This window comes from Toxorhynchites rutilus, chromosome 3 (genome assembly GCF_029784135.1).
Source record: "Toxorhynchites rutilus septentrionalis strain SRP chromosome 3, ASM2978413v1, whole genome shotgun sequence".
Lineage (NCBI taxonomy): Eukaryota > Metazoa > Arthropoda > Insecta > Diptera > Culicidae > Toxorhynchites > Toxorhynchites rutilus.
The window spans coordinates 98,686,923-98,714,218 of record NC_073746.1 but is presented as its reverse complement, the minus strand read 5'-3'; the positions used below and the strand labels follow the sequence as shown (position 1 = coordinate 98,714,218).

The window sequence follows — 27,296 nt, the reverse complement described above, 5'->3', positions numbered from 1 at the left end:
CTTAAGGTGAAAAGGGTTCAAATTTAACTGAAAATTTCTTCCCAAAACCTATAAAAAAGCATTTATAGAACCTAGGACAGAAGGAAGCTTTTTTTTCGAAATCTGTCAAATGTGGTTGAAAATTCAAATTACCTTCCATCCCTCCCATAGTCCAATCTGCGAACTCTCAGCTCATCGATGGCCTTGAATTAAATGACAAGCCTGACTGAATGCAAATGATTGCCAATGACAGATTTACAGAATCCAAATAGCCGCCGCAAGCAATCAAAATGCAATCGTCCCATTGGGAAGCACTGTACAAGTGCAGAAGCCATAATATTACAATTCCATATTGGCGTACGATGAACTGAAGAACATTAACCAATGTATAATAGTAATAATGATAGACATTTTGGCCTTAGGATGCGGTACAATAAAAATTTCGTAAATGAACATTTTAGGTTAATTTTTCATATCCATTTACCATGTATGAATTCACATTACTTTATGTATATTCTACTCATGTACAGTGTCCATGCGTTTTGTAGAGTCGTATGTAGGAAGCCAGCAAGTCATCCATCTTGTAGCCTTGTTTCGTCTCCAGCAGCAACTTGGAAGATCCCATCATGCTTCCGAACTTTATGTGGAAATATGTGTTTCCCGAGCTCCAGAAGTTGAGTTCCATGAAGCTGTATTCAGCCAATAAATTCTGTAAAAAATGGAAAACTTTGATTTGCGCTATCTTGATTATCATAATATTACTACGTACTTTCGTTCGGGGATCTATCAGATTGAAACCATGCTTGTTGATCGCTACCAGCAATGTCTCCGGAAGATTTTGATCTGTAACCTGCTTGACAACGAAAAACGTAGAACCGAACGTTGGAAATTCACAAACAATTTTCAAAAACTCTGTTTTCGCATCCGAGGTACTGATGCCCCTCAAAGAAGTGACCTTCGAAATAATATCTTTCTTCCAGAGATCAGTCTTCTGCATTCTGACAGCATCCTCGGGAACCAGGCAATGCATCATATCGGCGAATGATTTATTCAATAGTTGTATATCCTGTTCTTCGTAGACCGCCCAGAATATGTAAGCTGCCAGCTCTACTACTTCTGCTTTCGTTACTTTATAGTAACCTTGCAACAGCTTAGGCACTTCTTGGAAGAAATAGAACATTTGATCCGCGTAAGGGTCCTTCCCAGGCACCACATTAATCCATAGCTTCTTCATGAAAAACAACTGATACTCGCAAGAAATTCGATTGTCATTCGTCCTGGAGGGAAGCGTCTCTCTTATCCATTCCATTAGCTCGTGTATAAAGTCAAATATGAAATATTCCTCCGGCATAGAGAATACCTTATCACCAATTTTGATGAACAAACTGAATCCTTCGCTGGACTTCAGCTCTAGTCTTCTGGTGATAGTTTGCAGTAAGTCAGCAGCTTTCATGGACGATTCGATCTGGAACGCTTCATCTGTATCATCCGGGAAGTACACTTTGTGATAAATCTCAACTGTTCGATAGCGAATCGCTTCCACCTCCACAATATACGGAGGGAACCTTCTTCGTCCAACCTTCATGGTCTTCTGTATTCTCTGCAAACATTCCGGAGCTATTGGATGCTTTCTTGTCCTGAGGAACTGGAACAACTCTTTCAGAAGCGGCTGACTAGGTAGCATCACCCCCGTTGCCAACCACAACAAATCCCATCCCCGTTCTTCACTGATCTGGATCTGATTCTCCGTCAGCTGTCGCATAATTTGACAGAATACCTCATCCCTCAGCAGCTCGTCGGTCAGTGCTGGAGTAAATATTCTGTCCGTATTTATTGTTTCTCGTCCTTTCGGTAGATCTCCCATGTACTGGAAATGAGAATGTTAGATGAAATACATGATATGATTACGAATATAGCAATACCTTGAGAATATTGGTGAAGATAGTAACTGCTGATTCGGCCCTCTCTTTATCGTGTACTATTTTCTGCAGAAGTGGAGCCTTCATCGGTTCACGTGTGTGCTTCCAAAGTTCCTCAGATGACGACCTCCTCACGTTACTCAAAGTTGTGGACGTAGAAGTGATGCTAAAAATATAATTATTCAAACTTAGCATTCGATTTGGTTAACCATTACCTTATGGGAGCCCTGAAATGTTCACTAGCGTATGTTTGAAGGCTATGCATCTTTCTCCTCTGTATTGTATTGTAGTTGGGAGCAGCATGCTTTTTCGGCTTGAGGACGCCCCCTTTCTATGAAAATATTCAATATTATCAATAAATCTACCTACGTTCAAATTAACTTACCCTGTACAACGTCAATACGGATGCCGGAGGTGGCATTACAGTTGGTAAAACATAGACCGCTTCGGTTGGAAAATAACCCGATTTCCCATTCGACTCCCCATAACCCCAGGTTGCGTCCTCTGCGAGTATGGCTCCACCGGTGAACCCTTGCCCTAGATTAATCAGATCACCTTTCAACAGACTCAACATCGATTCCGTCTCAGTTTCGCTGGAATATGTACGAGTGGCAATTGCGAAGATGCTCCTATTTCGCAACTCTTTCAGCAAGTAACTAATCATTTCATACAAGCAGTTCGCTTCGTACGTCTTGAAGATGAAGTCTTCCTTTCGTATAGTGTTGATGAATAACGTCCCCACATCATTTACATCGACATGATCACAATCAACCTGCATAATTTCCGGGTACGATAGCTCAAGTAGCACCTGCTCTTGATCATCTACGAAATACACTCCAGACCAATTCACTGCAATGATGATATTACTCGCTGGCAGCTTCGTGCCATCAATCTGAACTGCTTCGTAGAATCTGGAGAACATCATACCCCACGTTATTTTAGCGAACAATACTATATCCTCCTTGGCCGTTATTCGTTGCAATCCTTCCTTCACACATCTACTTTTCTTAAAAGCGGCACTTATCAATTGTGACCACTGTGAAGCGGTTTCCGATTTCACTAGATTCCTCGGAATGTAGTCGCTCAGTCGATCCTGAAGTGTGTTGCCATTCAGCTCATGGCCATAATCGGCGTAATATTGCAAGGCTGCGATCATCGCAATATCTTTATCCGAGGTACTAACAAGCTCTCCCAAGTTGACTCCACGAACCACTTGGGCATAAATTAAATTCGTGGCAATCGGATCTACCGACGGATCGTGCCATGGAGCAAACATCTCCTTGCGGAAAAAAATTCTCCACGGTGCATCTCGCTCGTTACCGCCCTGTTCCTTCGCATACTGTTCACAATTGGACACCGCATCCATGATGAACTCCTGACCGCTTTGCAACGACAGAACCTTCTCCTGTAGCATCACAAAAATCGAGAATCCGAAAACATCCCTCAGCTCTATGGCGTGAGCAATCTTCTCGCACATCTCACGGGCGTTAGAAGCTGAATCGATCTCAATATGCTTAACGGATCCATCCATTAGCGTCACCGGAACCAATATGGACTGTTTGCTTTTAGTAGCTTGTAGTTCCAACCAAGACGGCGGTTGTCTTCGGGAACCGTTCTGGAGTGTACGATCGAGGCGATGTTCGCAATAGGGAGCATACAGTTCAGGTCCGTCACGAATGAATGATCTTAAATACTTTTCAAACTTTTCCGACGCTGGGAAACATCCAACGCACAACGAAAGTAAAATCCATCCTTTAGCGTGGGATGTAGAAGTCGGGTTGTTCGTCAATTGTTTGCAAATTTGACAATAAATCTCATCCCTCAGCTGTTTGTTCAGTATACCATGACCAATGATGAAGTGCAGTTTATCGAGGTTCGAGCTCCGGTTGTTCAAGAATTCCTGATAGTCCGCAATTTCGTCTGTATTCTCCACGATCGCTTTCAGCTCACTCGGAATCTTCGATTTGCGCTTCAGCGTTCTGTGAATCAGCTTGCGCTCGTGCTCAGATAAGTTCTGCTGGAAAGCCTGGAAGTCCTTCGTCTTGGCAAAATTGCGACCTAGTGTGACAGTCAACTTCTGCATGATAGGCTTCTGCTTCCCCTGCTCACTATCATCCTCATATCGAGCCTCTGCCATATCTCCCATGAATCGTAGGATCGTGATCCAGAGAGCCTGATTGAAATGAAAACTATTACCATAACCCTCGTATTCACCGGACATATAGGGCATACCTGGGCAGAAATAACATCGGCTGGGCTCGTAAGATCAAGCAGCGAGGATTTAAGCTTACGCTTGCTAAACTGATATGACACGTTGCTAGCAAAGTACGTGGCGGCGTACTTGGGGAAATTATAATCCGATAGATCCTCGCGGAAAGGAAAATTTACCTCATGATCAGGCGGTTTGTCGTTAAACGAGATATCAGCTGGAGTGTCTTCCTGCAAAAAATTAAGCCATCGAAATGCTGGGGTCATGTCTTACATTGGATACATCGAATTGCTTAGGATATTGTATCTTAATTTACAGGTATTTTTACCGTTTAAAACTGCTCTCAATACAGTGGAATGCATTCCCAGCATATGCACAGAAACAAACATAGTACAGAGCTTACACTCACGGGTAGAAGTGAAATATTAAATAGGACATATAACGTCGGTTTTCATACAGTTAGGTGAAAAGTATTTGTTTATGTCTGAATTGTGTGTAATTTTTTTTTTTTGATTGTATGCGTTGTCAAAGGTAAATAATGGTAGTGTTGTAACAAATATCAGAGTTATTAAAAAGTTGTTAAATAAATTCCGTTGCATTCCAAAATAATATGATAAGTAATAAAGAGCGAATTGTTGTAATGTTTTTGCCAGACGAGAGTATATGTGAATTTAGGAGTGTCTTCGGACTTAATGGTGATGATGGTGTTTTGAATTATATAAGCTTTAAACTTTCTCAGTTCATTCTCCTCTAGCCTGGAAAAAGCCAACATGGAAAACTAAAACTCTTAACCTTGATAAAGGCTATTTTGAAAGCCTCTCTACCGTCTAATCGCTAGCTGGATGACTGATGAATCGTAAATGACTTCTTGGTATTTTTCCGATAAATAATTCAATTTTTGAGAACTCGTTTCCAGATTAAAAGTGACATCAAAGTGCATCGCTATTGGGATGCAGCTGACCATTAATCAGCCAGGATAGAATGGTCACTAGCCGATGATTGCGCCGGCTAGTGACCATTCTATCCTGGATTCCTCGAGAAGACGCACCACGCTAGATATGGGGTACAGACTAGGGGGGCGTTGCTGATTAATGGTCAGCTGCATCCCAATAGGAAGTATCCCGTGTCGGGCACAGGTACAGATCATTGAAGACAGCAACATCACAATTACAAAAACACTTGTAATACTAACCTCGAGCCAACCGCGAGTAATCGGTTACATATTACTAACATAGTTATAAGGCAAACATTGTCGAAATATTGAACTCCCAGCCCCGTCAGGTTGACGCCATATGAGCCTTAATAAAAATATATATTTTGGATAAAAAAAAAAGTGCATCGCATGTAGAAGTGTAGAAGTGCACCGAATATGGATAAGGTGTTACAACAGTGAAAGCTGTGCTCTTCAGTGGAAAACTGAAGGTATTTTTTTCCATAGCGGTTACCACAGGAGTATAAGGAGTATTTTAGATATAATTTTTCTAAGAGATACAAAGAAACAGTATATTCAAAAAGTTTAACAAGTTCAGCCACCAACAAGCTGCGACATATAGTCAAGTTATCGAAAAAAATATAGAATCGACCAGCTCCAAGTATCCATTAGCGATTTAGCTGCTTTAGGTTCTTCCATTTCATGCTCCTTCAGGAAATTGTCGATGAAATTATACAAACTAATCCTGAACTCATCGACTTCTGGCCGCAGTTCAACCCCAAGAAAGTATCGCATTCCTCCGAGCTGGATCAGCTTGGATTTCGCATGCAAAAGTTGCAATATTAGTTATTACAACCGTATCCATTGACGCAAGTAGTAGATTTTCTGCATATATCCACCGCAGAACTTTCGTTTTTCCACCAGAGGCAACGATCGACCTCGGCAGCCTTGAAAACAGTTTTGAACAGAACTTCCACCAAAGCGATCAGATGGTGCAACCCCATGAATACTGCGTCAGAGTCGGCACACTAGCTGTTCCTTTCCGGCTCTCAAGTACTTCCCCCTCAAAAATTTCGAAAGGTAGGACGTCTTGATGTCCAAATGCTGAATTACCATTGAATTACCATGGCTGCCATTTGTCCATCGACTCCGCTCTCATCGTTTTCCGAACCTCTGGTTGCCCTGCGTTTGTAGCACTCGCTGTCTTCCGCCAGAGTGATGCACCGTACCTCAGTGTCGACGAAGATACGCTTGCCAAGAGCGCCTCTTGCTGCTGCTTGGACCAAAACTATTTGACATGATCCTTACCTCCGCATTGATGGCCTTTGCCGCCTTCCCACATGCGTAATCGACGTGCTCGTTGAAGTTTAGCCGGTCATCGATCATAACTCCGAGGTATTTCACTGCCCACCTCGAAGCGATGGTATGTCCTCCGACCGAGACTTCTGCCCGCAGCACTGCTTTGCGATTGCTCACTAACAGCACCTCGGTTTAGTGATGTGCTATATGGAGCTTAACACTGTCCATCCAGCTACCCATCGTGTCTAGTTGTCTATTACCGTTGTTACAATGTCGTCCGCGAAGCCCACGATCTCCACACCTTTGGGTAGCTTCAGCGTTAGTACACCGTCGTACATCGTGTTCCAAAGCGTTGCACCTGGGATGGAACCTTGTGGAACTCCCGCCGAGATGTTCTTCAGTATCTGTCCGCTGTCTGTGTCGTATACCTGGATCCGATTCTGGAAATAACTCCTCAGTATCCTGTATAGGTAGCCAGGGCTCTTCACTCTGTGTAACGCCTAGGCGATGGCCACCCAGCTGGCACAATTGAAGGCGCTCTTCACGTCGATCAAAATCACCGCGCAGTAACGATCACCTCTTCTTTTTTGTTTAAGCGAGACCTGAACTTTCTCAATAACTGTCCGATTAGCGTCCACTGTTGGCTTTCCTCTCCGGAACCCGAACTGCATTTTTGACAATCCGTGACCACCCCCCAGTCTCTGGAGAATAACCCTAAAGTGTTCAACAAACAAATAGGCCTATACGATGCTGTATCCCCAGGAGGCTTTTCTGGTGGTCCATTTCGTAAGGAAGTGACCGTCATCTAGGCATTTCTGCAGCACCATCCTGAACATGTCGGGGAGAGCAAGGATCGCCGATTTCAAGACCACGTTGGCGATTCCATCGTGGCCTGGTGCTTATTTCATCTTTAATTATTTTACCACAGCGATGAGTGACTCGTGCGTTCACGGCTTTGTCTTCACCGTACAGTATGGATGGCCACGTCGGTGGGTCGTGCTACGGAAAGAGTCCTTTCACGGTGACCTCGAGATTTTCCAGACAAAATTCCAGAGGAATCGTTGAACCACGGATTTTTGCCATCACGATTCGATATGCTCCACATCAAGGATTTGCGTCGACGTCTCGACACAGCTCCCTATAGCAGTTTGATTTGCTACTACGTATCTCCGATTTCAAGGCGGCTCTGGTCGCTCGTAACAACGCGCGGTCTTCCTATCTTTCTACGTCGGTTATTCCGTTCTCCACCACTTCCACTTTTGCTGTCATTTGGAGTGATGCCGATAGGGATCATCCCGACGATAACACACACAGCTTCCGATGAAATGATCCTATACTCGCTCACGACTCGCGAGGCCATGATCCGTAACGTGCCTTCCAGCTTCTTTCGGTTTCGAGGAGTCTTCAGAGTTGCCGACCAGGTGGAGCGGCGGTGGTAGGAATGCACCTCTTGCTGCTGCTTGGACCAGTATTGTTTGAAATAATTCTGGCAATCGCGTTAATGGCCTTTGCCGCTTTTACACATTTATCTGAAATTTATTATTCATCTGACTTTTTGCAGGTTTAATGAAATATTGGGGAACTGGGGGGAATGTTGTCACCCTGAGGAACATGCCCATTTCCTGCGTCCAAATACCACTAAAATTCCCGTTCTTCGAAAAATATTGTAGATCAAGTTATTAGAGTTCAAGATAGTTAGCGGTTTTTATTATGAAAGTTGAAAATAGTACCTTTTTTCATTATTAGAAGAAAAAAATTAGAGTTGATAAATCGATTTTTTTTTTGTGAGAAGGTAAAGTCCCCTGTGGGGGACAAAGGTGTCAATCGCACATATCACGCTAGAAGGGATAGATTTATGTTTGTTTTCTTGGCCAAATTTGTTTAAATTATTGAAATAGTAGGTACATCTATGGAATGAGCAAGGCCTATTCACCTAGAGTCGTAATTGAAATTTACTCATACGTACAAAAACATTGTAGGAAACACATAATGTTTTTCATAATGAGGCTTGGTTTTGATTGGGGGACATATTTTTTCTGGGTCTATGTTTATGTATGTCAGCTTTTGAAAACGAAATATGCCAAATAATCGTTGAAATTGAACAAAATGTCTATTCACCTCTTTCAGAATATATGAACGGTCGTCCAAACTGTTGATTTGTCGAAAATATCAGGTCAAATAAACTAAATTTCACTAGAAATTCCTTACACTCGAAACGCACAAAACTACGGCCGAATATCTACCGAGAGAGCGATTTTCGTTTTTATTTATATTTTGAGACGCGACAGCTACACTGAAGTACAGGATGACTCAAAAGTCATGACATTCTTCAAACATAACATGACTATCAATACGGTTCCAATTGTTATACTACCAAACAAACAGGTGACCACTACCCCTATATAGTGATATAGTGGTTCTCAGATTTTCGTCAAATATTTTGTTCTTTATCGCAAATTATGAGACCCGTATTTTTTATTTTTTGTTAGGGTGACCATTTCCATTTTAGGGTGGTCCAAAAAAACCTTTTTTTGCCAAAAATGACGAAATTTGTTAGCTATTATTGCTACATTATTGTTAACTAAATTCATCTTAGATAATTGTTCAGTGTATTTTATTGAAACGGTAGGTGATTTTGTTGCCCATCAATGCTCGAACACATTGTTTTGAAATTTCGAGTGCATTTGGGGTGACACCGACACCTTCGTTCAGGATAAAACCGAGCTTGGTTTGTGTTGGACCGGACATGTCAACAAAAAAACCTGGTATCTCTTCGTTCAACGCGCAACGGCCCATTCATTCAAAATATGAGCAATCCAAATACATACAATTTGCAACTATCCCCCTCTCCATTCTTCAAGGTCCACATAGTATGCAGATAGCCTCTAAATACTTTGAAATTATTGTAACAAGTTTTCATTCGTTTCTTTAAAGGTGTAGGTTTTACCCGACAGGGTGTCGATATTACCCACACTCCTATTTATTTTTTTATATCTAAAAACATCAATTTTAGTATTCTATCAAAATTCGAGTTCTGCTCAAGAAATGATCAACAGATACTGTAGAATAGTTCATGAATAGTTAAAGAGAGGTTTTGTAACGACTTGAAGTCAAAGAAACATGGGAGGTCTTGGAAATATGTGGAAATTCTTAGGGTGTCGGGTTTACCCTGATTTCCCCTATTCTTCGACGGAGACTTCTGACCGCATTGCTCACTAACGGCACCTCGGTTTTGTGATGTACCGTTTTGTCTCAAATTCCAAACACTTCATTTTTCGCCCCAAGTTCCGAACTGAACATCAATGTTGTTTTAATACCTGTAAATGTTGTTATACGGTAAGGTATGCCTTAGGGACTATCGGGGTTTTAATTATTCAACTATTCATAACATTGATGTTCGGTAAATTTATTTTTTCAAAAGAATTTGGAGTCTGTTCGGAATATTGAAACAGTTAAAACGTTATCATCTATTTATAGCACTGTGTCTTCCATGATTCACCAGCAGCTTCTTCTTCAACTACAATAAATCCCGATCATTTTTCCTAATAACGTTTTGTTATGAATCAAATATATGTACGATTGAAAGCGTACCGATTATAAGTTATCAGGGCTCTAGGCAAACAGGGTAAAATTCGAACTGAAGGGCTCTAAATAGAAGTCGTAGAGCCGAACAAATCGTACATCGGATTCTTACGAAGGTTTTACACCTGTTATCATCATTAGAGATTAATTTTCCGTATCTAATTAATTGTACCAAAAAAGGGTCAGTAGCCTGTTGGTGTGATAAATCAATTCGCTATGACTGAACGGTTACCCCAGCGATGAAAGGTGCCGACAACATTGTTTCACAACTGTGAACCCATCGTTTTATTGGACCTCTGTGTGCAACAGGAAATTGGTAAGCTTAATATGCGGCATGTCACTTTTACTCGCACATGAGACGCCACACACGTGTGAAATGGAACAAGGGATTGTAGAAAATTGATGATATCAAAGAAAGTGAAAATGAATGATAAGCGGCAATCGAGTGAATCAACTGTATGAAAAGAGACGATGAACTATCATGCGCACCTTTAAAAAAAAACAAATAATAAACGGATTTTATGATGAGCGCGGGTTTTGTAGAAACCAAACAAACTGCATTAGATTGCAGTAAAGTGTATAATGAAGAAATGTGTAGCGACAGCACATATACTAAACCCTATACTTAAAATATTATGGAGTTATGATTTTCTGTGATTATGATTACATTCATATGGATGATTCTATTCTGAGTACAGTTTATGCAAACGTTTGGCAGTGATATCTCAAATAAAAATGTTGTTGACTGTAATAAAAATTAACAATAATCCGACTCTTAATCTTAATTAATAAACCTTAAACGAGTACCAGGACTAGAACTGTTTTAATATGACTAATCCGAAAAGTTTATTTACATTGCATACTCTAAAACCAATGATATATCGTGCACTGAATGTTGTGTCATGAGTTTCACAGGGAATCTATACATTACGCTTACCTACAGTTACAGAGGAGAAATTGAAAAAGTGATCAAACGAAATTTATAAGTTGACCTACATTCATCGATTAGGTTTTGAAGATTGTACTCGAAAAAATGCAACAATTTCTTTTGTGTAAAACTTTTCATTGCATGGGTAAAAATTGATGAAATTTTGGATAAAACTAGTTTAGAGTTTGATGTTTACATGAGCAAAACTTAGTGCACCCGTGGCCGAGTGGTTAGCGTCTCACATTATCATGCCGGGTGTTCGGGTTCGATTCCCGTTCTGGCCGGGGGATTTTTCGTCAGAGAAATTCCTTCGACTTGCACTGTGGTCACGCGTATTCTATAGCTTGCCCCTCGGAATACATTCAAGGCGTGTTATTTGGCTTAAGAAATCTCAACTAAGTATTAATAAATGACGCTAGTTAATACATACGTTGAGACGGCAAAAGTTCCACAGGGAACGTTAACGCCATTCAAGAAGAAGAATGAGCAAAACTTAATCACAATCTGTCAAGTGGTTATCGCTCCTAAGCATGGAGCGCTTCGACAAAAAATATGGGTGCGGTCATGGAAAATCCAGACCACTGATCTGGTCTGGTCTGGATCGCGAATCAGTTGAGAATCAACCATTCGACCGTGTCCCATATGGTAAAATCGTTCAAGAAGGCCCAGACGGCCCAGCGACGAGCTGGCAGCGGAAGAAAAGCGAAGACGACCGACCCCGTGAAGGCATGTCTTCAAGATAAGAAAGACGCCTAACCGAACCGATAAACAGAATACGCTAGCAGAATCCCGCGCCAAGAAGCTGTATCGTGAGTGGTTGGTGCAGCCGAAGTTTTCGTCGGCAAGTTCCGCTTGGATGTTCCGGAGAAATTCCGGAAGAACAAGGTCGATAAATTCGCTAGAAGTACTTGGTGTGGCAGTCGATTTGTGGGGGTGGCAAATTCAGCAAGCCGTACATAACGACCAGCACGAAGTTGTTTTGTGCCGCAGGAGTGGATTTGCCTCTCGTTAACTCGCCAAATTTTTGCTCAATCGAAATATTCTGCGCGATTATGAAGGGTAAGTTCCAGAAAACAAGGAAGTCCTTCAAAAACAAGCAGAACTCGAAGAAAGAGTGGATGAAATTGTATAAGAAAGATGATGCAAGTGTTGCGCAAGATTTTATGGGTAGCGTTAAGTCCAAGCTGCGGGCATTTAGCCTAGGAGAGGACTTAAAATGAATTTTTGGTGATCATTTTTGCCTGTTGCGTTTTTTCGAGTCCGGTTTTTAATTTACATGTGCCATACAAATCCCACAACATAAATCATACATAAACAATGTTAGTTTGTTTTTGATATTGATAACACACCGGTTTCATTCACATACCGTTATCGGTACAACGTAAAATTCGGAATTTAACGATTTGATGATTTTTTCAATCCCCTAACAAAAATTAAAATGAAATAAATACAGTGTTGTTTGGCGATGGCCAGTGTTCAGGGTTTATTTACAGTCTGTAGTTATTGATTCGAGTGTTGTGCATTGAGTGTGGCATTGGAAGGACTGATAGCAGTATTAAAATGAGATTTGTTCTAAAACAGTTAACCACCCACATGGCTCATAACCGAGATGATTCATAGTAGTTCACGGGACGAGACAATAGCTTGGGAGGAATGAGTTTCTGATTACGACTTTTCTCTTCAAAATACTGTAACATTTTGCTTACGGCGAACGACGCTTGTCGCTTGACAGCTGGCCGTGGACTGTTTGGTCCGTCCAGGAATCCGAAAACATCGTCCACAATCTTGTTGTCCTCTTCGGCGTTAATCGGTTGCTGCGGTTTCACCACCGCTGGCTTCTTGGGCTCCACTTCCAAAGCTAGCTCACGATCCAGCTCCCCGATACGTAGCCAATAGTTCGCATCAGCATCCTCTCGCCATCGTTTATTTCCGGCCTGCTTGAACTGTATCTCCTCCTTCCTCTTCAACACCCGCAACTCGTTGATGCGCTGCGACCTATAGGTTCTCTTTTCCTTCAAATTCTTGCGAACGAGGTATCCACGACAGTGGGCCTGAAGCCTTAGAACAACATCACGAATTTTCCCAAATCGGTACGTCAGGGCGCGAGATTTGACCGCTGCTTGCAACCTGCGATAGCCGTTTCTTATAACCAGATAGTTCGATCGGAACCCTCGTGCCCGCCAGTGCTTCTGTATTGTAATTGCTGCGTTACGATGTTTCCTGATATACTTGAAAAATAACACCCGCCGGAATGCCCGCTGAATGAGGACGATGTAACGCAGATAGAAAATGGATCGCTCTGATTCCAACACAGCATCATGACTTTCTTTCAAGAATATTTTCGTCTTCCCAAATTGGTACTGCTCGGGGACGTTTGCCAGCACTCGTTGACAAATTTGTCGGGCAGCTATGATGCAATCAATCTTGTGCGCTGGTCGAATATTTCTTCCCAAATGGCGGTAACGTTCCACAAACTGAGAATACGTGTGCCTTATCGCGTAACCTGCCTTCCGGATCTTTGCCGTTTCCATCATACCGGAATATCGTAGCTGCCGAACACACAATGCTTTGTCGATGATCTGAAAAACACATGGTGAAAATCTTATCACATGATATAATCTAGTTCTATTACTTGTGGCTTCTTCAATTCATTGGGTTTGATGCAACGGATAAAATACGGATGACACGATGACAGCGTTCTCATTAGAGACTCTAGCGAATTTCTGAATTGCAACGATAATGTAATAGACCTTTTCGAAGTGTCCAACGAATCGTCCGATCCAAATAACGTCACCAGAAACTCGTTACTACTCTTCGTCACCAACTCCTTTAAATCTGGATTAAAGGTGTCGCGCGTTTTCTCCAGGAACCCAGTCACATTGTAGAATACGGTACCCGCAAAATGCTGAATTCCGAACGAAGCTACATTATCATATTTGGGCTTCAAATAGATCGTCTTCGTCCCATGCGTTGAGTGCAGTTTCGACAGCATCGTTAGATCTGTCCCCTTCGGGAACCGCGTTTCCTCGTCTATCAATGCCATAATGTTGAGAGACTTCATTCCGATCATGTCCAGCACGTCTTGGTTGTCGATGAAATCTATGTTGGTCCAGTTGATGCCCTCGCGAGTATACTCCGCTTGCTCCATCTGGAATTAGGAACGCGCTCTCAACACACTGAAATCCCTAAGACAGCTATACCCAACCTCCGAGCCGCGGGCCGCATGTGGCCCGATGGGCTATTCTGGTTGGCTCATTTGGTGTTATCTACTTTTGTTTTGCGTAGGACTACGTCTCTCGGTAATGGTGCCAAATCATAAAACAGGGCACGTTTTTATGAAATAGATTTTCATGTTCATTTTTCGCGCCGTCTGGTGTAGAATGCTTCTGTATATTTGCACTACATTATTATTGCATCTGTGCTGAGGTCTAAGTTTAAAATTTTGAAAACGAAAGCGTTACGTTTCATGATACAAGTGTTTCGTGATTTGAGTGTTAATACATCTCTCCTTACCGACGGAACGAAGTTATATGATAATCCCTTTCGGAAGTTAAAAGGTTTATGAGTGATGTTTGTTACTTTTTTCCATTGCTCAAAAACTGCTTTGAGAGCAAACTGTTGAAATCACAAAAATCATTTTCTATTTTGCTACCGTGTTGAACGGACGTGCAAAAGTTTTCGCATCAGAATGTATTCTCAGAATATATAAGCATGGTGCAGAGCTTGCATTGACGGGCAGAAGCAAAACAGAAGAGAAATATTTTCATATACCGTGGAGATTGGTTGTGTATGATTGGATCACACTTACGAATTGTTGATTTTATACGTTATCGAATATATAATCACATCAGGCAGCAACGTGTTTAGTACGAGAAGAATATATGCACACGGAGTGTGCTTCGTGCATTGGCAATTCGGCAATAAGGACACGAATTTCGTGTATTGTTCTCGCGAGAACAAGGACGAATCATGAATCATCCATCTTCAACAGCTGCTACAAAACCACGCCACAAAAACTTCCGACTAAACAGTTATCTGAAAAACTTCAATGCACCCTAAAACAGTGTTCGAAGTAACCAAAAGTGAATTGATTTTTATCAATATTTTTGCTGGAAAAAAGTTTTTTGTGAATATTCGTAATGCTAAAGAAGTTTTGAATTATAAGGCTTTCTCAGACTCTGAGACATTCTCAGTTCATTCGCCTCTATTCTTAAGAAAGGTCAATTTAGAAAACTAATCTAAACGCAAAACCAGTGTTTGGATATCTGTCAATATTGTATGAACCACAATGTGTCATGCTGTGTCTCGAAGCCTGCATACAAGTTTGAACCGCATATTTCGTCCCATTTTAGCTATAGCGAATAACCGCTGCACAGACAAGTGCAGAGCGATAAATGATATATGAAAAATTACGTCATCGGTCACCGCCAAATGGCGGAGAGCGCCGAATGGGAGAAGAGCTAAAACGAGAGAGTTTTTGTTACTCACTGGAGCGGTGTTACTAGTAAAACTTTTGACTACCCTTCCCCAAGCATCTAGCTAGCTAAATATTCACATAGGTTACACTCTCTGACAATTGTGGGTCAGTATCTGTTGCATTAATTGAATATGAATCATTCGCTTTGCGTAGTCCGTATGGTTCTGCTGCTTCATGATGCATTGAGAGGTTCGACATGTAGTGAGTTAGAGGCAAAAAAATAAACTTTTGCACCGAAATCGTTCATGACGGTTTTGGTTTGCTTGCTCGAGTATCACAAAGGGCCAACAGAAGCAGTGTTGTCTCGTTCTCTTTTGTGTCACGATTCGTAGCATGTTAAAGCAAAAGAATGCCACTGGGGGAAATGATTTCTGTAAGATCATATTTGTACAAACGAAAGCGAATTATTCAGTGAAACGGTCCATCGGCAAACACTGCACAAAACACAAAGCCTCGCTGTCACTGCCTTCGCTAACAGGATGACCGAGAAATCTTGACTTTTTTTCCGATCGATCAATTTTTTTCGTGAATTTGAGCACTGTTTCCGGATTAAATTAGCGTCAAAGTTCAGTGTATTTCAAGCCAGATGTGAAGAAGATATATTTCAGCAGTGTGACCTGCACTTGTTTCACCAATTATAGTTTCGTAGTCCTACGGTAACAATGTAGTCGTGCACGGGACACCATCCTTCTTTATTTATTTTTTTTGCGGCCCGACACCATGAGTAATATGGCCCTGCTGCCATGAACGTTCTCTAATTTACCTTGAAGATATGTTTGACGAAAAACTGCTGTAAGTTCTCGTTCGCAAAGTTGATGCACAGCTGCTCAAAACTGTTCGTATCAAACTGTTCGAACCCGAAAATATCCAGCACACCAATCGATATCCACGACCTCGGCGAGGGTTTGTAAATGGCACTGTTAATTTTATCTACAACCATGATAAATATCTTCCCGTAGATTGCCTTCACGAACGCATCCCGGGCCTCAAAAGCTTGCTCTTTGGATATGTGCGAAACGACACGTTCTCCGTGCGCGATTCGGGTTCTCCTGGTTAACGCATTTACCAAAACATTTTTGGATACGCCCAACAGAGCCCCGACTCGCGTTGCATTCGTACTGTCATTTACCTCAACTGCATCCATGTTTTGCACCATAATTGCTTTGTACTTGATGTTGCCCAGATGGAGAATCGCTGCCAGGAGACTCAAAATCGACCATATTTCATTGTCCGTGAACGAGAGAATCTTCATTGCCGCCTGTACATCTGCGAATTCCTACAATCGGCAAAAATTCTTGATAATTACGGTTATCTTTACTCAATAGACTACGCACCTTTGTATCATTTCTTCCTTCGCAGCTCAACGTTTGTCCACCCGTAAGGTATCGATACTTCGATGCATCCTCCAGTTCAAGCAACTTTTTCTCCTCCTTACTCAGTCCCGCCAGCATCGAGTAGAAAATATGATAATTCCGTTCCCCCATGTTCTGACTGACGATTCTGGACTTCTCCAGCAAATACTGATCAACCTTAGCCCCATCGATCGCACCATCTCTGTTGAAGTGCACATCGATATACTTTCCAAACCGTGACGAATTGTCATTCCGCACGGTTTTCGCATTGCCGAACGCCTCTAGTATCGGATTGGATTCGATGATCTGCTGTTCAATCCACGAGTGCTTTCCACTGGCCGCCGCCAGATATTGCAGGATCAGCTTTGTACTCTCGGTCTTCCCCGCACCCGACTCCCCGCTTATCACTATACACTGATCCCTGCCATCGCGTCGCATTTCCTGGTACGCACTGTCGCCTATGGCAAAGATATGCGGTGGCAAATCGCCAATCTTTCTATTCCTGTACAAATTTATCTCGCTGTAGGTGTATATCGGTAAAATTTCGTACGGATTAATCGCCACCAGCATACTACCAGTATATGTCTGTTAGTAACAAAGATTAATGGACAGTGTACGGATTATTGAACATTTTCGAGCAAACCAAAGGACTGATTGTTTATCTACTTACATAGATTTGATTTTGACGATATCGCACAATAAGATTTCGTAATATGGCATACTCCTGTAAGTCTCCCAATGTTATCATGTCATCGACCGTCCTATGCGAGGTAACGTGCATTGACTTGAAAACCTGCAAGAAGACCAAAAAAACCATTGTACTACTCCAAGAATTCCATGTTTTTCCGAGCGCAAACTAACCTCACTGTCTTTAACCCATGTTTCGTTGCCATCGTCGTCGACTATGAGCGTTTTTCCAGAGTGTGTCCGAAGTACCCGACCCGCGTATGGTATTTCGAATTCATTGCCCTGGTTCGGCAGAAGCCAAACCCATTCACCCTGAGGAATGAAGAAACATATCAGTATGAATAACAGTTAAGAAAAACATTTCTTTGCTTATCTAAACTCTTGAATATTTCATAATCATCTCAAGAGTCTCACGTGAACGTTGACTATATCCTTCCTCCTGTTGCCCACGTGTGCATTCTTTCATATCTATCATATATTTCCGATAGAAAAAAAATTGATGGGTCTGGGCCTTGAGGCACAGTGATTGTGTGTAGTAATTGAATTTGAATTGAGTTTTTCTATTGTTCAAAATCTGTATTTTTGTCTTTTTTGATACATTAAATGGAAGTCATGAACATATGCGTGTATTAATGTATCATGTATTAAGCCAAGAAATTCTGTCCAATGGTATATAACACAACATATGTCGCGATAACGATTTTGAGTAATATGCGTTTGAAAACTCTTAATAAATCGTTACATTTGTGGTAGAGTTACCTCCCTATAAAGAAATCAAAAACATAGTCCTATGTCAAAATAAGGAAATAGTTGTATGGCATCTATGTTCTGATAAATATATGGAATAATAATCGGCATCTGTACTCAACTTACATAACTCATCTGTAGCAATGATAACATCGCTGTATTGCTCATCAGCCATGGTGGACTGAATCTGCATCTTTCAATCCATAAATGCAAATCTCCATTGTTGAATAGGTATTATAGACAGTGGGATAGCACTCGTTTCGCTACGTTCTTCTCCATTTTCTGGAAAATCTTCCGAATATTCCAGAGATTCCATCAAGTTATCCATGTTTGAAAAATATTGTAAATTATCTTCCAAATACATCTGAAACCTGAACGATTAATAATGAACCCTCCCACAGTTGTATTGCAAATGAACTTCAAAGATAGGCTTCATGTACCAAAAGTGATTACAGTAAATCCTGTTTTTGAGCGTTTTTTTTTTGCGCGATTTTTTTTGTACTGTATATGAAAAGAAGCATATTTGACGAAATTATCGTCCATTTAGTTTTTTTATCGTTTATATGCATTTCAGTGCGAAAAAAGCATATTTGCGTCTCAATTATCCACTTCTGAAATCATTCCCCTTCTCCCATCAAATGCTCTAAATTTTTTTCATGACATGATATCTAACAACATCACGTTTCGGCATGCAACTAAAAGCACAATACAGCCATGCGCAACCGAAAAGCTACTGGTGAAGTTTTGTACGATTTTTTATGCGGTCCCAATCCCCCGCACAAAAAAGGATTGCTCGTACTTATTTTTTTAAAGCACAAATCACCCATATCGGTAAAACGGTTGACCTACTATATGCTAATGATTTCGAAAATCACACACGCAAGTATACTCTACAAGCAAAATCGTATCAGCAACCCTACAAGTCAAAATAGCTCTCACGTTGATCTGGACCTAGAACATAGATTCAGTTCATGCTTCGCTCCGCCTTAACTCGAATTTGGAAACAATAATCCTCCACTACCAATGGAAGCTTGAACGGTGATAGTTTCTGTGAATTAATTTCGGAAGACAAGTTTTAGTAAAGAAGTTCATCGGTATGAAATGAAAAACATATAAAACCCATTCACCCTGAGGAATGAAGGAACGTATCAGTATAAATAACAGTTAAGAAAAACATTTCTTTGCTTATCTAAACTATTGAATATTTCATAATCATCTCAAGAGTCTCACGTGAACGTTGACTATATCCTTCCTCCGGTTGCCCACGTGGGCATTCTTTCATATCTATCATGTATTTCCGATAGAAAAAAAAATTGATGGGTCTGGGCCTTGAGGCACGGACGCTATCTTGACATAGGACTGTGATTGTGTGTAGTAATTGAATTTGAATTGAGTTTTTCCATTGTTCAAAATCTGTATTTTTGTCTTTTTTGATACATTAAATGGAAGTCATGAACATATGCGTGTATTAATGTATCATGTATTCTCGTTTCGGCATGCAACTAAAAGCACAATACAGCCATGCGCAACCGAAAAGCTACTGGTGAAGTTTTGTACGATTTTTTTATGCGGTCCCAATCCCCCGCACAAAAAAGGATTGCTCGTACTTATTTTTTTAAAGCACAAATCACCCATATCGGTAAAACGGTTGACCTACTATATGCTAATGATTTCGAAAATCACACACGCAAGTATACTCTACAAGCAAAATCGTATCAGCAACCCTACAAGTCAAAATAGCTCTCACGTTGATCTGGACCTAGAACATAGATTCAGTTCATGCTTCGCTCCGCCTCAACTCGAATTTGGAAACAATAATCCTCCACCATCAATGGAAGCTTGAACGGTGATAGTTTCTGTGAATTAATTTCGGAAGACAAGTTTTAGTAAAGAAGTTCATCGGTATGAAATGAAAAACATATAAATGCTCCACTAGGCTGTACTCTCAAGCAGTTCAACACTTTTATTGATATATACTAGTACTTAGCACTCAGGAAAGTTTAAACATTCTTGAATATGCAGAACGGATTTAATTTCTTTCGAATTTAGGATAATTTTTTTTTTTTAAATACTATGGGCGCCGAAGCATTTTTAGAGAAGGCTTAACAAACGTAGAACTAACGAAAATTTATGTTATTTTTATCGCTATCTGAAATTAGTCCAATTTGTCCGAGGGGTTAAAGTGTAAAGTGTTGTACACTTTAACCACTTTCTACAGCCGCACCCCAAATTACACACTCGGTAGAAAACCACCAAATACGTTTGGCAATGCAAACATTAGTAGAATGTACAAAATTTTGTACATGTTGTCAACTGTCCCACTGTCCCTATTAGAGGTTAATATATTTCACTCGATAATATAAGTAAACTTGTATGTTGTCATATCTATATCTGGTAAAAAAAAAGCGCGTATTAACCATTTTTATTGTTGCCATAAGGCAATAAGGAGGTAAGACTTTTGATATAATTTGAACCCTTCGCGGTCGGAATTAATTTCTCTTGAAAGAGACCCTCGTATGTTTCCACGTTAATAATATTTTGTTTATATCGAGTACTGTTACCTATTATTCATAGAAACTCCGTATACATTCGTGAAAAAGTTCTCTAGACTTCAAAATGTGAAATCGTTGAATAAATTATTTAGTATGATTCGTTGCTGTGATGGCTGAGAGGACAAACGACCGCAAAGGGTTAATACGTACATTTTCGCCGGGAAAATGTAGCCGATATTGGGCTTACGAATCATGGTTCCGTTTAACATATATGTACGACAGAAAATGACTATACATTGGTTACATGTATCAAAAAAATCGTTATATTTGCTAATTATTTCTCTGTATAAATATTCACTACATAATCGATGTTATGTAACAATGTGCCAGTTTTGGTAAAATCATATTTTGCATAGTCCATTTCGTTCGAGTGTTTGCAGTATGCGCCAAAAACACATGTTTTGAAAATTTCGACACTGTATCGAAGTACATACGAAATTTTGATTATACGATAACTGACGAAAAGATACAAACTACACTGAAGTCGCTTTTTACGCGGTTTATTTTTATGCGGATTTCGGAATCTACGCGGTTTTTATTTACGCGGATTTGCAAATTTACGCGGTTGATACGTGCCGCGTGAAAATTCAATATGTTCATTGATGTGTCTAATGGAGCGAGGAGAAGCAATGTAACCACACCAATACAATTCTATGTAGGGGAAAGTCGAGTACGACGGACAGGGCGGGTAAGATGGACACTTATGTATGATTGATGACTTACTTTGTTATTTTACATTTTAATGATGTACAAACTTGCAATACAGTGTACCAATACTTTTCACACTTACACTTACTCATTGTTGGTCTTCGGTCAAAATGTAAATAAAAATATAAAAATGATCTGCAAAGTCTAGTTGTTGACTCCTCACGATTGCATACGGTTCGTACGGCCACAATTTCGCACAAAGCTGCATGTAATGTAACCGCCTTCTTAGAAACACTGTTTGATCGAAGCCAAATATTTGACACTCATTGAATGTTAAAATTAGATTGAAATGGTGTGAATGCTGACGATATCTTGTTGAATGGGGCCAAACAGTTTTTCAAAATCCGAATGCAACAAGTTCATCTTACAAGATGTAAATGCCAAATCAACCATACCTGTAGAACGAAAACCAAGCTAAACCATCACAAATCCTCCTTCAAAATTGCGCACGGAAAAATACACTCAACAAAAAACATAGAGGAACAGAGTGCGAAGTCAGAAATTTTAAGTGGTTTTTTACATGCTATTACTTCATGAAAAATCAACGCATGGGATGTACATCATTTTGAAGTTTTCAGATATTAGAATATTTTACGTACATATTTTTATGTTGGTGTGTGTGGGTGTAGTGGGCAACAAAATCGGGGAGAAATGAAAAATTGAATTTTCTCTTTATTCTCAAAGATTTTGTGGACTAACACAATTTTTTGTCAACCAACTCAACAGCAAATCCAATTAACCTCATCAACCAGCTTTCATTTGGTCCCTAGAAAGTTCCTGTAGGACCTTCCCATACAGAGATATTTAAGTTTGAATGAAAAATTACCCCTTCGTCTTTGATGATGAATTATCGGATAAACAACCATTGCACGGAAAATCGAAATGCTGTTTTAAAAACTCCAATAAATTTTGCACAAGAATAATTTGTTACTTTGATGCAAAAAAAAAATTATTTACATCGATTTCAAAAAAGTGCCAAAAACAGGGTTTTTATAGTTCCTAACAAAGTCCACTGTAATTCTGCGAATATCGCAGTGAATTTTAATGTTTGTGCTTCTGTGGCCGAGTGGTTAGCGTCACACATTATTATGCCGGGGATTGGGGTACGATTCCCGGGAGATTTTTCGTCAAAGAAATTTCTTCCGACTTGCACTGTAGTCACGCGTATTCTAGAGTTTGCCGCTTCAGAATACATTCATTCGGCATAGAAATCTCAACGTGGGTACTACTAATAAAATGACGCAAGTAATACCCACGTTGAGAAGGCAAAAGTTCCACTGGAAACGTTAGTGCCATCCAAGAAGACAAATATTTAGCCTAGTGTATTCTTTAAACATTTGTGAACGTTTCATATTGATACGTTCAGCGGTTTTTTCTAGCCGATTTTTCGAATTTTGGAATAAATTAGAGGATCATTTAATCGTATATCGTACCAGAAGTACAAAATCCCACGCGACTCTCCTAACGAACGATGCGTAATTTTCCTCTATATGAGTTTGTAGGCGAGGAGGCGCGTGAATGTGTGGAAATACGTATGCATACGTGTGAGTATCACCACTCCTTGTAATCCTCGTACTACAAAAGCATGAAAACGAAAGTTATGAATTATTCAATCTGAGAGTCGCGTAGGATTTTGTGCTTCTGGTACAATTTTCGATTAAATGCTCCTCTAATTTTCTCTGGAATTGGAATAATCCATATCTTTCAAAGGCATGCCAAGAAAAATTTTAACCCAGATAGATATTTCACGACGTTTAAATTGAATGCAATTTGTGAATGAGTATCTTTAGAACATAGAAGAGATCAGCCACGACTTGGGAATATATATTAATATTCTGAACGAAATATTCCTCTAGAAACCACATAAAAATTTCTTTGTGTATAATTTATATCACTGACAGAAGTATTCACTATTAACATAGGCCATGTCCATCAGAACGCGGGGAGACACACAATAACAATAACTAATAAAAGAAAACATAATCATCATCAGTACGGATATGATTACACCTTTAAATAAATTTTACAATTTTAATCAATTGGCAGCACCAGTAAATTATTCTACAAAAACAAAAGAACTTTAATGAAACTGATTTAACGTGCGAAAAACGCATTTGTTTTAAACTCTGTCATTGTTGCCGCGCAATGGACTTAAGTCTGTTCCAGATTATATTTAGCTTCTTTCTAGTAACTGTAGCGTATTTTTTGTCATACCATGAAACTAATGACAGCATTTGGATTGAAAGACTTGGTTTACTTTCACACGCACTTACGAAACTACACATGCAGCATCAATCAAAGTAACCCATGAGTCAACAGAAAAAAATTAACAGCTCTCGAACTTTAACAATGATGGAAAAAACAGTGAAGCTTCTCCGTTCCAAAGTTTGTGCGTTCAAAGAACTGTATCCCGCCGCGTTGAAAACGGACATCGTGCGGCACTTTGTGGACGCCGGATACGCCCGTTCCGGCATCTATAACATCATGGCACTATTGGAAAACAATCAGAGCATCGAAATAAAGCCGGGTCCGGACGGCTGACGACCCTGAGCGACAAGAAGCTCCAAAGTATGCTGAAGAGAAAGATCGAGATGAAAGTGGCTACATCGCTGAATGCGCTTGGCCGGGAGGTCGGTGCAACCGGCCAAACAGTAAAAAAGTACTTGGCGAACATGGACATACATGTCAGGAAGCAGAAGTCCCATCCACTGGTTTTGGTTGACGCAGCGGCAGCGGTTGAATAAGATGGTCAAGTAAATTTTCCCGGCGAATCGCGATGGACGACGGGACCTATCGCACCCTGGATGGCAACGACTGGCAGGGCACTTCGTATTTCGCTTTTTTTTCTCACACACCTAGGGAACTTGGAAGATGCTGCTGTGGCTGACAATCAGCTCCGGACTGGCCGTGAACGGGAAAATTTATAGTACGAAGTGCTTGTCGGAAGTTGCGTCGTTCATCAAGAAATACCATAAGGGCGAAGACGCGGTTTTTTTGGCCGGATCTGGCGTCGACCCACTACTCGAAGCGATCGTTAGAGGATATGGAGCGGTTGAATATCGATGTGGTACCCAAGACGGCGAACCCGTCCAACATCCCCAGCTGCGTCCCATCGAGAATTTCTGGGCAAACCTGAAGCGTATGATCTACTCAACAATTTTGTCGCGAAAACTGAGAAAGAATTGATAAATAAAACGAAGAAATGACTCAAAAACATGCCTGTACGCATGTTTTCGGCCGCCATGGCGAATGTTCCGGTTAATTGCCGAAATGTCGCTCGCAAGGCCGTAGAACTTTTTTACAAGTAAGCTTATATAATTATCTTCCAAAGGAAAATTTATCAAACTCAATTAGCTGTCTTATTTTTTTTATCCCCTCCGAAAAAAGTCCTCTATTTAATGCAAACGTTATAATGGTATAAGCAGAATAATGTTGATATTATTGAAAAAACTATAAATCCACCAAATTGTCCAGATTTCCATTCCATCGAGAAATATCGGGATGTGTGAAAAACAATACGGTTGACAATGCCACTGTGCAAATAATAATGGGAGGTATTGAGCGAAAAGTTTTAAATTTCATTAAAAAAATAGTAGAATATTTTTTCCTGTACTTTTTCCTCATAGATTGATAAAAAACCTACAGAAATATATGTCCTCGCCTTATTCGATTACCGATTAACGAAATATCGATGTGGTACAAGGCTTGATGATAATTTTCAAGAAATTTTATGAGAGATTCATGAAAATGAAGTTTAATATTTTGAGAACGATATTTGCCAAGAGATCACTCGGGGAGATTATCCAGCTGAAAATAAACGTTGTACCGAAGACCGCCAACCCTCCCAACGTCCTCCTGTTGCGAACCTCAAGAGAACCTTCATAAAGGTCCTTTCATTAAAATTAATTTTACTTAAGGGGGTATTCTAGTGTAGGGACACGAATTTTGGACGTTTTCCCGAGGTCCGTAAAAATAAAACAAAGAATGTTTTCACTATCCATTATATCATTATTTGTTCATCAATCTTCAAACAATAGAACAAAGATTGAACGGAGAAAAAATATTCATAACTAGAATAGTTGAGAGTTGATGAAGTGAGAGGATTCAAAAAATGTTGTGCCATGGCGTACACGATTCCAGCCCCTCTGGTTATCTGAAACAAAAAAAATCGAACAGATTCTGAATCAGTAAAGATGCCGCTATCGCATGAACCTCGGACAAGTTAAAAACATCTTTTTTGACCAAATGACGGCCGCTTGAAAACCAAAATGCTGTTTAAAACGTTTTTTCTTACGTTTCCCGATTTTTTTAAAATTATAAAATTTCAAAAATGTTATTTTTAGAGATTCATGCGATAGAGAGATGCCTGCAAATTGTATCCATATAAATTCGACATGAATCGGTTCAGTAGAACTTGAGATATCGTGTACGCCAGTTTGAAAAAACTAGTTTCGAGAAAATCGCGTTTGAAGTTTATTGTTATGGCCGTACCAGGTTAGATACCGTATCACCAAATAGGCTATAACTCGGTGAATAAGAGGATTTTCGATAAGTCCTTTATAGGGTATATTGTTGAATGTCTAAACTACAGAATGTTTTTTTCATCGTCATCCGAAATTAGTACATTTGCATACGTTATGTTTCCAAAAAAAGAATAATCCTACATCCAAATACACCCTCAAAACTTCCTATGTGCCTATTGAGTATAGTATAGCATCTTTTGAATTGAAACACGTCCTAAAATGAATCAAACAGGAGTGAATATCACACTTTTTTCTTTTGTTAATATATTTAACAAATAGACAGATTGAATGATTTCGTTCAATGCCCCAATTGAATGTCTAACGCCAGAAACAACAGATCTTTCTGGACAGTTTCCGTCCATGATTTAGTTTAGTTACATTAACCATTCCAGTCTATTTTAGTCACCAGATTTTCCTGAACATCATTTGAAAAGAATCCGCTCTGTCAGTTCAACTAGTATTTCTGGCAAGATAAGAGCACTTGATTTACAAGAATATCAAGATATCTTCAAAGGCATATCTAGGCTGATTGAAATAGCACCGATCGATAACAAGAAATTTGATTCTTCAATGAAATTTCCTCACGTTCACCTGAATGTTTTAGTAACTAAGTGATGTGTTTGTTTTATAAACCTGGTAATAAGTCAGTATCGACAACATTATAAAAAGTTACGCTTTCCCTTTAAGTGAATGCAAACTCAATGATTAGAAAATCACATAGATGTACTATTTTGCCAGCAAACAAATCACGGAAGTGCCTTAAATGACTGTTATCCATTGACGAATCGTTTTACTGTTATCAGAAGCCAGGAAATACCCACAAATTGATAAATGAGTTCGTCATCAAATTCATGACACGAATTTGGCAATGTGAATTGTATAAAGTTGATCACTCAATGTTGGTCCTAATCTTCAATAAAGGATGATCACTTATCTATTACACTTACAAGCTCCTCTTTTTGATCCATTTCCGTTCAATTTAATTCATATCACCATTGGTTGCAACTATGACATTTTGATTTGACAGTTCACTTATCACAGAACAAAATCTTCCTAGCTGTTCCCGAACTAAAATTATTCACAATAAGTCACTCCACCGGATACGTTGCTGCAATCTCTTTGTACCACATCCTCGAATCACTACCGCGCCACAATATACGGTCGGAAGCCCGTCTTACTCGGTCACTCATAGACAGAGAACTGTGGGTGAATTGTTGGTATCCGATATGGTTCGACAGACCCGACCGAGCAGCAAACTTCGATATCGGCTGATAGCTGTGCCATCTTATCAGTTTGATTGTTTGCTCGCTATCGACAGGTGAGAGTGCCCGACATGGTGCTGTGCAGTATTGATTTTCTTCTGTTTTCAACCTGATCATATAGGATCATACCTATCCAGAAGC

General features: G+C 40.1%; 1 protein-coding gene across 1 annotated transcript; it reads right to left on the bottom strand.

Moving 5' to 3' along the window:
* Positions 1–472: 472 nt before the first annotated feature.
* On the bottom strand, positions 473–27,075 carry LOC129779017 (myosin-VIIa-like). The gene is made up of 13 exons (XM_055786251.1): positions 26,841–27,075; positions 17,538–17,675; positions 17,347–17,469; positions 16,659–17,261; positions 16,088–16,600; positions 13,480–13,995; positions 12,554–13,426; positions 4,131–4,337; positions 2,284–4,071; positions 2,114–2,229; positions 1,902–2,064; positions 749–1,846; positions 473–688 (listed from the first exon to the last, which is right to left on the bottom strand). The coding sequence occupies exons 1-13, from the start codon at positions 26,859–26,861 to the stop codon at positions 500–502; spliced, it is 6,348 nt and encodes a 2,115-aa protein (XP_055642226.1). The 5' UTR covers positions 26,862–27,075; the 3' UTR covers positions 473–499.
* Positions 27,076–27,296: the final 221 nt, after the last annotated feature.

What these genes read in the sequence shown, in the direction of transcription:
- LOC129779017 (XM_055786251.1), bottom strand. Translation starts at nt 26,861, where the DNA reads ATGGATCAAAAAGAGGAGCTT. An exon ending in CATGGGTTAAAGACAGTGAG is followed by an intron (nt 17,470 to 17,537) that starts GTTAGTTTGCGC and finishes GTCTTCTTGCAG; the next exon opens with GTTTTCAAGTCAATGCACGT. An exon ending in CATTTCAGGGCTCCCATAAG is followed by an intron (nt 2,065 to 2,113) that starts GTAATGGTTAAC and finishes TTATATTTTTAG; the next exon opens with CATCACTTCTACGTCCACAA.